This window comes from Papaver somniferum, chromosome 8 (genome assembly GCF_003573695.1).
Source record: "Papaver somniferum cultivar HN1 chromosome 8, ASM357369v1, whole genome shotgun sequence".
Lineage (NCBI taxonomy): Eukaryota > Viridiplantae > Streptophyta > Magnoliopsida > Ranunculales > Papaveraceae > Papaver > Papaver somniferum.
Window position 1 is genome coordinate 40726159 of NC_039365.1, and position 12606 is coordinate 40738764.

Genomic DNA, 12606 nt, shown 5'->3' on the forward strand with positions numbered 1-12606 from the left:
GCAGAGTGAAACTTGCTATCAATTCAATCCAGTTTTCTACTCAAACTTCTTACTGTGTCATTAAGCATCATGGTGAGTCGTGCTTACACAAAACAAATGCCATACCAACCTTCTCCACCCCTTCACATCACTGACATCAGCATCGTCATAAATGCAAATGACCAGGGCCGTGGCAGGCTATTGGTTTCTCAATAGCTATGGTCCTTCTGCAAATAGGTACCTCCAGCAATTGGTCTAAAATCAGGGCCGACTAATTCAAATGGCTGGTTCCATCCAACAGGTTTGGCCAGTTTACGAGCTCCTATCTAGACCTTGTTATGCAGGAACTTATTATTGTTGTCTTTTAGAGTGTAAAATAGTATCGGATTGCAACTAACTGGCAAATGCGGAGTTGTAAAAAAAGAACTAGCAAGTGCAGAAAGAAAAAGAAAAACAGACATCCCCTGGAAAATCTTCCACCACTCTTTTAATTCACCTCCCTAAAATCACTTCTAGCCTTCTAGGTTATAATGCAGTATTTGATATGACACTAGTTTTAGATAAATACGGCCGAGTCAATGATAACAAAGTAGAGCCTGGAAACGAAATTGAGAAACAACAGTACAATCATTGGACTATTAATGCAGTAGAACTTAAATAACTCCACTCCAAGTTCAAAGAAGTAGTGCAACAAAAAATTCATACATCACATCAGACCAAATTTAAGGAAATTTTTCTGTGAACATTCATGAGACTTGCCACCAGGCCAAATACAACTTTTCTTGGAAATCAATGCCTCCTAACCATAATCACAAATTTCTCCCTTCAAATAAAAGCCCCTCAAAAGTCTGAAAAAGTTGAATAAGATTCATTTCTATAGTAGCTAATATTCTAAATTAAAAATGCCCCAAAAGCTAATATGAACTTGAGCTAACATTGACAAGACTATGGGTGATACAACAAGGTCATGGAGAGCAGATTACAAACTAGCCATAAACAGAAAAACTGTGATCTAACACATGAGATAGGATATATGTTATATAACCAACGGGTATCTACAAGATTGAACATGCTAAGAGACCAAGTACAATAGTGAATCAAGAATTAACAATCCAGGTATAATTATACATGATCTCAAGTATTCCTGACAGAATTGAGCTAAAACTGTTTGATGTATGTTCTACCTAAAAATGGTTTGGATTTCCTACGACCTAAATACTTCACTTGGCTAATTGAAATTCATGAGAACCGAACCTGGTCATTGCACGTTTCCATCTCTACTCATGCTTCTGGCGATCTTGGGAAAGATCTTCAGTTTCAGTTGGAGTGGACTGTTGCTGCTTTAAACTGGCTTTAGCTTCGGCAAGAAAAGCAGGATCTGGCTCGTGCTTATTGGAGGGCTCTTTCATCGCCATATAAATATAGAATGCAATCACAATATTGACAGAGATAACAGCAAGCAATCCGCTCAAAATCGTTAAGGAATGAGAAGACAATTGATTTGACCCTGTTGGAGAGTGAAATTGCAGAACAAAATCAGATCAGAAACAGCTTTTATAACCTGATTATTAATTACATTGAAATTTTCTCCTAATTAAAGAATCAATTTGAGGAAAAAGGATTACCAGGAAATAAGTTGTTGTTAAAACCATATAGAATCACGATTGGAGCTATCCACATAAGCATTGATGTGGTGAAGAACTTCCTCACAACATCTGCCATGGATTCCCCCTACAGAGAGAAAGAGAGAGTGTATGTTACAGGGCGGGAGTTGAGACTTGAGAGGAGAAAGGAGGAAACTGTGAGTGACAAACACCGTCTCTTACAGAAAATAAATCTGAAAGGGTGCTTTTGCTTCTCACTGAAGTGTAAGAAGTATTTCCCAGAAGCAACTTCTTTGGCCAAACTAACTTTTCCGTGTTTTTAACTTATCAGAAGCACTTCCCAGACACCCTCTTATAACACTAACTAGTGCAGTACATGCATAATAGCATCAGTGGTCAAACTGAGTACTCCAAAAAAATTTAACTGTACCATAATTAATATTATATAACCTTCAGTTTTACATGTTTACAAGTTACAACCATATGAACAAAAGCCAATTTCTCAACAAATCAGCAATGTCTGGTGCTCTTGATCCAAGTAGTTCTGCATTAGACTATTGCAATATTACTCGTATTAAGAGTTGTCAATGTACACAAACCATGGAAACCATTGAAGTTGAACATTCATATCAAGAATTACCTAAAACTGTGATCTTCAGCTTCTATATTGTTGATTTGTCAACTCATTCAGTGGTTCCATCATATCTGAAAACCTTCCTATGATCCAGTAAATGCTTTTTGCTGTTCAAGTCAATCCAGCCTTGTTACAAAACAATCTCCTCACTATGTTGTTAGAGCATCCGGAAGAGTCGTTGGTGCTCCAAGAATCTTACCACCCACATCAGGGAAATTTTCATATTCAGGCAGCGGTTTGACTTTCCCATCTTTACAAACTTTTACCGGATATCTCATCAAATGTCCCTTCATTTCTACGTTCTTGGTTGACACATACAACTTCCAGTTTTCTTCTGCTAATTTGTTCACACGCTTAACACATTCAGGCGTCTGTGGTTCACGGAATGAGTCTTCAAGGGTTCCAAGGTGCTCACCCCAGAGAGACATCCTATAACCATACACCTGAAAACACCATGGTGCTACAATGGGTTACTGACCAAAAATCAAGACTCATAAAAGACATTTTTGTAACCCCGTATATTTTTATATCAAGGTTACTTGGGATGCTGAACCTGGAGCTAACTAGTTGAGGCACAAGAACTGACTCCACATTATGAGCATATATAGGAAAAGCACAGTACTGGTGCACCATTGCCGTATGCAGATAAAACAGGGGTTTATGAAAGAGGTTTAAATTGATCATAACTTTAAATTATCAATGCTATCGAGACTTCCATTCTGTGTTTGAGCTTGGGTTTAATTCTTTTTTTTCTCCCTCTTTCTATGTTTTCCAAATATAAACAGTCACTAGTACACTTACGCGTTAAACCATTTACATGAATCACAGTGATGGAATTTGTTTTGAAATGCAACAATTAGGAAACACGAAACGAACTTGATATTGCGTAAAAGAATCTTTAGTTTTCAAGAAGTTCTCAACTAACAAATGCAATGTAATTTATCAAGAAAATAAATTGCGATTTCTTAGGGGGTTCATGTTCAAACCTGGCCATGTGGATGATTTTTCTTTCTTCCCCACTTGTAATGGGGTTGGTAAGCTCCCATCGCTATTTCAGTGTCCCTTGAACCATCCAAAGATCTCTGATTAATATTTGCAGACCCCATCATTACATACTCATCATCCACTATCATCCCTTTGGCATGAACATAGATCATAAATCGACCAAACTTATTAGCCAGCTTCTGTAAAAGCAACATAAAAAAAGTGTAAATTAAGCACAGTTGCAAACTGCAACGGGGTAAAACTATGGTTAAATCAATCTTGCTTTCACATTTTTAAAACTATGGTGATATTATGAAACCAATTATAATAGTAAAGGCCTTTAAGAAGGCGAGATTAGTTACAATCCTGAAATCACTTGAGAAACGAAAAATTTGAGCTATTTTTCCTTTGGTTTCCTGAAATTTAGAACTCATGCACATTTCATCAACTCAGCGTGTTTTTTTAGGTCATACCAATGCATCGGATTGCTGACTATGCTGCAATGAGCTTTCTCCTGAACCGGCTTCACGCTTACCGAGACAATAAAAATTCAAGTAATCTTGTGGATGCTTTTCATTAGAAAGACCTGCTCTATCAAGTGCTTGTGCTATAATCCTGTACATCATATCCATTGTTTGACCCTGCAAGAATGTAATATTTGCTCATGAAAATCTCATCAACATTCCTACAACCCGCATCTATCTGTTTAGAGGTAAGACTGATTATTGTTTACAGCCATCCAAGAGTACGAATCAAAACTTCCGAAAAACTTAACAGATAATGTCATAAAAATTATAAAATGCATCTGAGATGTACTGAAACAAAGCTGAGGAACGTCCAAAGGGAACATTGTATCAGTAATCAGTCTCAAATGTAAACAAGGTCAATGTAGGTTCACCTGCCAAAAAAGGATTTCCTGCACAGACGCGCTAGTTGGGACACCTTCAGGCCACATTGGGATTACTACATACACTGCAAAATGTTCATTTGCAATGATTTTGCTAGCAATCTTCAAAGCTAATTCCATCGGCACCAAATTATCCGCTCCTGCGTAAGTTGATCATTTCATTTAGTCCACACTAAAAAAAGAAAAAAAGAAAATTCCAAGTCCTGCTCTAACGAATGAATACAGATATGAGATATGTGAATTTACTTTACAATTCTTACAGATCATCAAGATGATAAGCAAAATTCTTTATGAGAAACTGAATTGCTAACTAAGGTAATCAAAGATGTCGCAGAAACAAGTCTTATTGCAAACATGTCATAACAAAATGCGACATGAACATATATTTATCTTAAATAAACCTGCATTTTTGTACGATGGCCAATAATAAGACGATCCGACGAAATACTGGTTCTCAATGTATATAAAGTGTTGAGCCGATCTTATTGCCTTTACATATGCAGTGTGTATACTCTTGTCTATTTTCAAGTTCTTTTCACAGACGAGACTCTGCACAAGAACAGATAAGTAACTGCCAGCTCTGCCAATAAACTGTTAAGAAATGAGCCATGTAAGAGCTATCTGTCCAAACCTGTGCTTCTGCTTCCTTAACAAGTTTTGGGAAGCCCTTGACTGATCCAGAATCAATTGATCGAAACACCTGTAAAAGCATGTCTCCAGAGGTCAACTTTCATCTGTCTTTTTCCTCCTTCTCTTTTTGGTTTCCTTTTTTTTTTTGTAATTTAATGGTGAGATAAGAAAAGGAAGTGCAAACAAAGAGATTCACAAAAATATTTTCTTTACTACCTGCACGTGCCAATTTTCAGTATCGTCTTCCTCGGAAACACGCACATTATGATCATCATCAGGTTTAGGAGTAAGTATCCACGAAATCCGGTCAAGCTTTAATAATGGATCATCGTGCCAGTGTGCAACTTTCTTGAATCCGAAATCTCTCCATTTTGTGGCTTTTCTCCACCTTTGCTCAAAATTTGTCAAAATGTCATAAGCAGCAGGGCCCTCAATTTTGCAGTGTAGATCATGCCATGGTTGTCTTGGGCCGCCCCGAGTCTGTACAGATTTATCAATAGCAAAATAAAAGGAAAATTGGTAAAAGTGCAAAAACTCTAGGAGAGGACAAACGGATTGTTCGAGATAGTGCACTGAGATTATTTGTCCCCAGTGATAAAACAGGTTAGCACCATAGATTTACTAAAACAAAGATACCAAACCATCACATGTGGATTGGTAGGAGTCTCAGAGCAAGAAAATTTGAGTGTCCCGTTAAAACATATAAATTGCTAATTGCCGTGGAAGTATAATCACTTACAGAAAATGTAGGATTGTGATAATCGTTTTCAAAGACGGTGTCAATATCGCGAAAGAGGCGATGTTGTGGGGTGTCATATCTTCCATCACAAAGATCCAATCCACCAATGAAAGCAGATATTTTTCGGTTATTTCCAGGAGCTTGGGTGTCGAGAATAACACATTTCTGATGGTGGGTAAATAATGTTCCTACAACCTATGTTGAAAGATTTACTCCAAGAAATATCAGTAAATGTGCATGTAAATACAAATAATAAATACCAAATGAAAGTACTCCTTGCTTCTTAAATATATGGAAAAGAGTGGTGATTTAGTACCTGCTGTTTAAAGATACTAAGCTTATTGCTGGCATAACGTGGCGACAACACACAATGGACATTTGAATGTCTGAAAAACTTTCTAGTTTCTTCATCATGAGTTTGCATCACTCCATCCTGCAATCAGACCTATGCTTAGTTTAGTCTTGTATTTAACTACATGGACAAGTACAAAATGGTAGTTAAAATTCGACTTCACTGCAGAACTTCTTGGAGTATAAGATGGTCAATTTTCTTAATTGGTTCTGATTCATGTCTTACAGGGGAACATTACTGCGAATTTTACAGAAACATCTTTATCTTTATGAGCCATAACAAGATAAATATTTATGGAGAAAGGTAAAGTAAAGCAAAATAACAGCCTACAGAACTTAGTGCATGGGAAACGGCATAACGTCCATATGACTTTGGCTCAACAAGAAAACCTTGAAACTTAAGCATTGAAATTCAACTTATGACAACCATGTCAGGTAAAGTCTGAATGATTAACCAAGAAAATTCTCGGTAAAATAACCATATCAGTTAATAAAGAACTAACTACATAGAGTAAAAACATTGGTTATCCAGTGCACACACCTAGGGTTACCTTGAAGGCAAAACTTAAAAGACAAATTTAACAAAAATGAAGGAACAATGATAGATAGATAGATAGATAGATAGATAGATAGATAGATAGATAGATAGATAGATAGATAGATAGATAGATAGATAGATAGATAGATAGATAGATAGATAGATAGATAGATAGATAGATAGATAGATAGATAGATAGATAGATAGATAGATAGATAGATAGATAGATAGATAGATAGATAGATAGATAGATAGATAGATAGATAGATAGATAGATAGATAGCTTACTGTTTTCAATAGAAGTTTATCATGTGAAGTTTTGTCATCCCAAATAAGCATCATAACACGGACACCTTCTTGTGACTTGTACTTCAAAAGTTCACCAAGGGTTAGTTCTCCTCCATTCGGCAAAGGTTTTGTGGGCTCCCTTACAATTTTGACACGATGATATACCGACCAACCAACAATGTAGATCAAATGGTGAGCTTCCAAAATGGCATGACATATATCTTCCCAACACTGACCTTGCCTGAAAACCTTTCCACCGTCTAATGGGATTTCAGGTAACATATTTTCCGGGACATGAGCATCTTGATAAAGAGTTAACTGCCCACCTTTTCGAAGTGGGAAATATGTGTTAGGAACACCCAAGTAATCAGCCCCAGCACCAACACCATCTTTATACAGTGGGTTCTCTTTAATAGCCTTAAATTGCAAAGAAAAGCGTAACTCAGGGTAGGGTTTCAAAGGATTATTGTATGAACCCACAATAGGGAACCATCCACTAATTTCTGTTCCAGTTAGAATCTTATCTACCGCTATATCCACCACTCCTATAAGTTGAGCACCAAGAACATCATTGTCCTTTACTTGAAACTCAATTTTAGCTATAGGATGTGCTACCGGTATGCAAAAATGCTCGTCCCAAAGTGGGTTCTCAGAGTTGGAAATAACTCTAGTTCGAGCAACTGTTGCCCCTGCTAAGCACACCGATACATAAGGGTCGCTGGTAATAATCTTGTGAGTCTTATTACGAATGCCAGTTTTTCTCTTGATTGGAGATGTAAAAGAGCTAAACATGGTAAAACATCTTCTCATCCTCTCCGTAGTTAAATCCATATTTGGTAAACATTTTGCTTCATAAATCCACAAATCCAAATCTCCATGCAAAAACATAAACTTCTGAGCAACCTCATTTCCTTTTCCTGCACTTTCTTGTGAACTTATTGAGCCACCAGCCATTGGGACCAACCAAAAGCTGAGACACCGAAAAAAAACAGAAACGCATCTAGGCCATAGCCATCAATCAAAATCAACAAATCAACGAGGCCACCTCGAACAAATGTAACCGTTTAATTACAGTGTTCTTCTGAATCTACGCACTAAGAAACACGGTAATGCCGAAACTCAATTACGTTGTGTCGTGCTAATCAAATCAAACCTATAGCAACCTTAATCAGAATTCACATCCTTAAAGCAGAAGAAACGTATTCAAAGCATGACATTTTACCACACAATTTGCATCTATTCAAGCAAAAGAAACGTATTTGAAGCATAACATTTTACCACACAATCTCCATAGATGCAAAAATGTCATTAAAAAATCAAAAAGCTGTAAGTTTTTACATATATCTTAACTTAAAATCCGATTTACAGACCCTGAAATGGAGTCCAGATTAAAGAAAGTAAGTTATTTCATAAATTTAGAACTTTATTGATTTGAAAAAACTGACAAAAATGTTATTATTGCATACCTCTTAATGTGAATACCAGATAAACACCATAACCAAACAAGTCCTAAACTTTGTTTTTCTTCTGTTTCTGTTGATACGAAGAAGGATAGAAACCAGAATGGATGGAGAGAAAAGAAGATCGGGAAGAAAATGGTTGAGGATGAGAGAATGGAACGGTTAATTCGCCAAATTTAGCGCGGGAATGTCATGTCGAGTGGCCGTCTACAGAAAGCTTTGTGAATAGTTCCGGGTTTACTTGTGCGGAAATGTTTGTTACCTAATTATGACCCAAAATTTGCTTAGAGGCTAGAGCATGTTTGGACATGAGAAGTAGAAATGTAGTCGATCCTAAAAGTCAGAAGTGAGAATTATATAAATGCCCTTTTTTTTCATGGGCTTCACAATTACCCTTAGTAAAAATTACGGGGGTACCCATTCTACAGATTTTCTACACCGTGAAACCCATGGGCGGAAAAGTTCACGCGCGCACCTAATTTTCGTGAGAAAATTTCTCCCAAACCCACAATTTGTAAAATTTGGTTTCTTCGTATTTTTTCTTCTTCTTCTTCTTCACGGGAATTTCTTCTTCAATTATTTTTCTTTTCTTCCTCCCAACTATGACTTACGATCAATAATATTGATAGACAGTATAATCACATGAAGATTGGAACAATGGATGAATGAAATCGAAAGTTAGGGTTTGAGGTGATGTTCTGAGATGAATCGAGATCTTGCCGTTTGTTATTTCCGAAAGATGTATGAATGGTTTTTTTTTTAATTAGGTATTATGATTGAGAAGATGGATTTGAGATGCGTTCTGAGATGGAGATACGGTTTGTAATTGTTTCAATCAAGTAGAACAGGAAGAAAAGTTGATTTGAGATTAAGAAAATACAGGGAATAATAATAAAGCTTATTTGAGCTGGGATGATGAACAACGACGGAGAAGAAGAAGAAGATGATGTTGTTATGAGTACATAACATGTCATGCAGACGAAAAAATGGATGCATAACACATTATCCGCCATCTTTGTTATTTTGTGTGAAATTGAAAATTGATGCATAATGCATCATGCAGTCGAGAAAATGGATGCATAACCTGATATGCATTCAAAATACGACTGCATAATGCATTATGCATCGAGAAAATTGTTGCATAATCTTTTATGCATCGAGAAAATTGATGCATAACCTGATATGCATCCTTAAATATGGCTGCATAACCAATTATGCATCAATTTTGTATGTACGCACTAAAATCAACCAAAACAATGGCTACATAACTTGTTATAGATGCATAATTTGTTATGCAACCGAGAAAATGGTTGCATAATTCGTTATGCGTCTACAGAATGTGTTATGCATCTTTTTTGGTGGCTGCATAATGGTTATATAGACAGTTTTCGAAAAAAATTCCTAAAATGATGATCACCTCCGATTTTTTCGTGAAAAACAAAAATTTGATATTGTTGTTTGTACTCGTTGCGTAGCTTTCTTTAAAAGATTTCCAACGGTATAAAATTTGTAAAATTCCAAGGCGCGTTTTTTTAGATATGTTATATCCAAGTTGCGTTGCCAATTATACCCCTGAAAAATTAGGCTGCATAATGAGTTATGCCTAAAAAAATAGTATGCATAACGAGTTATGTATTGATTCTTAATAATTTCGGATAATTTTGGGTGTCACGGTATCTAAAATTAATTGTGGGCCTGACAATAAGAATATTATTTTTTTGGGACTGCGCCTAATTTTCCCCTTACCCTTATGACAATATATACCCTCTCAATCCAAAACCCATCAGGGGTCCATTAAGAAATATGCGAGATTACAGTTATACCCTTCATATATATTTAATAATCTAAACCTAAAAAACAGTTATCAATGGAAAGAAAAACAGAACTGGAGAGAGAGAGAGAGAGTTACTCGAGTTCCGTCAGCTGAGAAGAAAAAAAAATCGAAAATTTTTCTACGAAATCTTGGTTTTCAATCAGTAGAAGAATATCCGTCAGTTGATTCATCATCTTCTTCTTCTAAATCTATGTTCATTGATTTAATCGTTCGATCCTTTAAATCTGAGATCTGAATTGAGTTTCTTCATCAACAACAGATTCAACCGAAAATTCTCGATCTGTTTTTCTGCAACAAATTGGTAATGGTGATTAGTTATTGAAGATGAGTAGAAATTTATATGATGTTTGCATGTTCAATTTGTAGTTTCTAAATCTTCAATTTCTAAATTCAGTTTTTTTGTTTTTATGTTGCAGAGAACGAGCTTTTGGAAGCTTGATTCTGTGAATTTGATTCTACTAGATTGATTGGTTCATTTACATATTATTTGAATTCGAAATCGTTATTCATCTCTCAAACAGGTATTATTCAATTCTTCAATCTGCAATCTCCGGTTTTTGATTTTTGAACTCCTGTTGTTTTGCTTAGATCGGCTCATGATTCAATGTTAGGTTTATAATTCATTAGTTTTGTTGATCTGTTATGTTCTGTTGCTTCAATGTACTTTGCATAGTGTGGATGAATTATTAGTAGTATTATTTGGATAATACTGATTATTGAAGAATTATTTTTGAGAATACTGAGTGTTGATGAATCAGTTTAGGTATAATTATAAGTTAGATGTTAGTGTAATCAATTAGAAGTTACAATTTAGTGTTTATAAACTCAGTTTGCATATCTTAGTTTACTATCTAACATTCGACAGTGAATATAACTTTAACGAGGGGGCGCAGCCCCCGAGTGATGTGCGACGTAATTTGAATTTGTACCTTAGGTTAGGTTTAGGCTTTTTCTTATGGTTTGCAGTGAATTTTTTAAATTTTGCATGTATGTTCATGTAGTATTTCATGTTGCAGGCTCACATTTGCATCGATTGCATACTAATGTGTGAAGTAACATATATGATGTTGTTTATGTTGTTCTTTTATAGAAAAATCCTTGTTGTTGACATAGATTTTTCGTTGTTGACATTGAAAATTTGTATTATATCCAGATTATTTTGATCAATACTGGTTGTTAATGCAGGTTTATTGGATCAACTTTCACTATTGATGCAAATTAACTGGATAAATTTCTGATTATAGGTTGATGATACCTGTTTTGTTGGATCAACATTGGTTGTTGATGCAGGTTTGTTGGATCAACTTCCATTGTTGATGCATATAACTTGGATAATTTTCTGTTTATTGTTGTTGACATCTGTTTTTATTGGATCAACACTGTTTGTTGATGCAGGTTTGTTGGATCAACTTTCATTGTTGATCCATATAACTTGGATAATGAATTTATTAAGATTGTTGTATCAACTTTCATTGTTGATGCATATAACTTGGATAATGAAATGATTATATTTTGTTGCAGACCAAAGATGGTTGTTGCAGAGTTCACATTTTGCAATTTAACCGTCTCGCATGTTGTTTCTGAATCAACTACTGTCAGTGACATGATAAGTGTGGTGAAGCAATATTGGTCTTATATCCCTGAAGACCTTGTACTGTTTGGTTACACTGTAGATAGAATATCACATGTTATCAGTCACGATTTGGAGTTGAGGTTTTTCATTCTCTACTGCATCTCGAAAGGGATTGATGTTGTCAAGTTTAACATCCAGCTGAAGATTTGTGTTGATTTTGTTCCTTCTTCTTCTTCTTCTGTTGCTCCTTCTTCGTCATCATCAAGTTGTGTTTCAAACAATGAATTGGATGTTGTAGAAGACTTGACGGACGATTCATCTTTGATCAAAAGGGTCCCCAAGAAGTCAGATGCTTGGGCCAACATCTTAACTGGAGTAGGGCAGGTTTTTGAGAGTAAAATTGATTGTCGTGATATTTTTAAGAAGTACGAATTTCATAGTGGTTACAAACTTGACGTACATAAGAGTGATGATAAGCACGTAAGTGCTACATTTTATACCCATATTTATATTAGTTAGGACTCGATGTTTTGGCTAATAATACTATTTTAGTGCTTTTGTAGAAAGTACATGTATTTCGATCACCGTAGAAATAACTAACTAAATTGGGAGTTATATTGGAGTTTGCGACAAAAATCGCCAAAGCTGCTCATGGCACCAGAGGCATGCTGAGTTAATTAGTTCATGGAGATACCAAGTCAACAATTTTTGTTGTCAGCACCACCAAGTTGTATTATATCAAAGGGGGGCCAGAGGCGGCTGCAGAGCCGTGAAATGGAGAAAACAAGGGTTTGCCGTTTTGATTTTATTTTCTCTATGGTTTGCTAAGTTGTTTGTTTGGGTTTATATAGAAGCCAATTTAGTTATATAAACTCTACGATGATATTTCTAATAATGATTCATTGATTAATAATTTCTCTTCATTTAGCTTGGTGTTGAACTATTTATGTGATTTTCTTGATTATTTATGCTTTTCAATTGATATGGCGTGCTTGGGTTAAATCCCTTGACGTGATATGCTTTAGGATTGATAGGTAATGCTTTAGAATCACTACCCATGAAGCGAAGGATATTATAGCGGAGAA

General features: G+C 35.7%; 2 protein-coding genes across 5 annotated transcripts; both read right to left on the reverse strand.

Annotated features, from left to right (window-relative positions):
- Positions 1-370: 370 nt before the first annotated feature.
- On the reverse strand, positions 371-1847 carry LOC113306712. Of its 2 annotated transcripts, XM_026555622.1 has the most exons (3): positions 1605-1847; positions 1234-1486; positions 371-827 (listed from the first exon to the last, which is right to left on the reverse strand). In XM_026555622.1, the coding sequence occupies exons 1-2, from the start codon at positions 1699-1701 to the stop codon at positions 1257-1259; spliced, it is 327 nt and encodes a 108-aa protein (XP_026411407.1). In that variant the 5' UTR covers positions 1702-1847; the 3' UTR covers positions 371-827; positions 1234-1256. The 2 variants fall into 2 exon arrangements, with proteins under 2 accessions (XP_026411407.1, XP_026411405.1); XM_026555620.1 differs by lacking the exon at positions 371-827 and having other exon boundaries at positions 973-1486; positions 1605-1845.
- Positions 1848-2002: 155 nt separating this feature from the next.
- On the reverse strand, positions 2003-8252 carry LOC113306711 (phospholipase D delta-like). 3 transcript variants are annotated; one of them, XM_026555618.1, is made up of 11 exons: positions 8121-8252; positions 6655-7748; positions 5794-5910; positions 5478-5672; positions 4955-5218; positions 4740-4808; positions 4510-4657; positions 4100-4248; positions 3675-3842; positions 3204-3401; positions 2367-2660 (listed from the first exon to the last, which is right to left on the reverse strand). In XM_026555618.1, exons 2-11 carry the CDS (start codon positions 7606-7608, stop codon positions 2367-2369), a joined length of 2556 nt encoding a protein of 851 aa, XP_026411403.1. In that variant the 5' UTR covers positions 7609-7748; positions 8121-8252. The 3 variants fall into 3 exon arrangements, with proteins under 3 accessions (XP_026411404.1, XP_026411403.1, XP_026411402.1); XM_026555617.1 differs by having other exon boundaries at positions 6655-7807; positions 8121-8235; XM_026555619.1 differs by having other exon boundaries at positions 2003-2660; positions 6655-8223.
- Positions 8253-12606: the final 4354 nt, after the last annotated feature.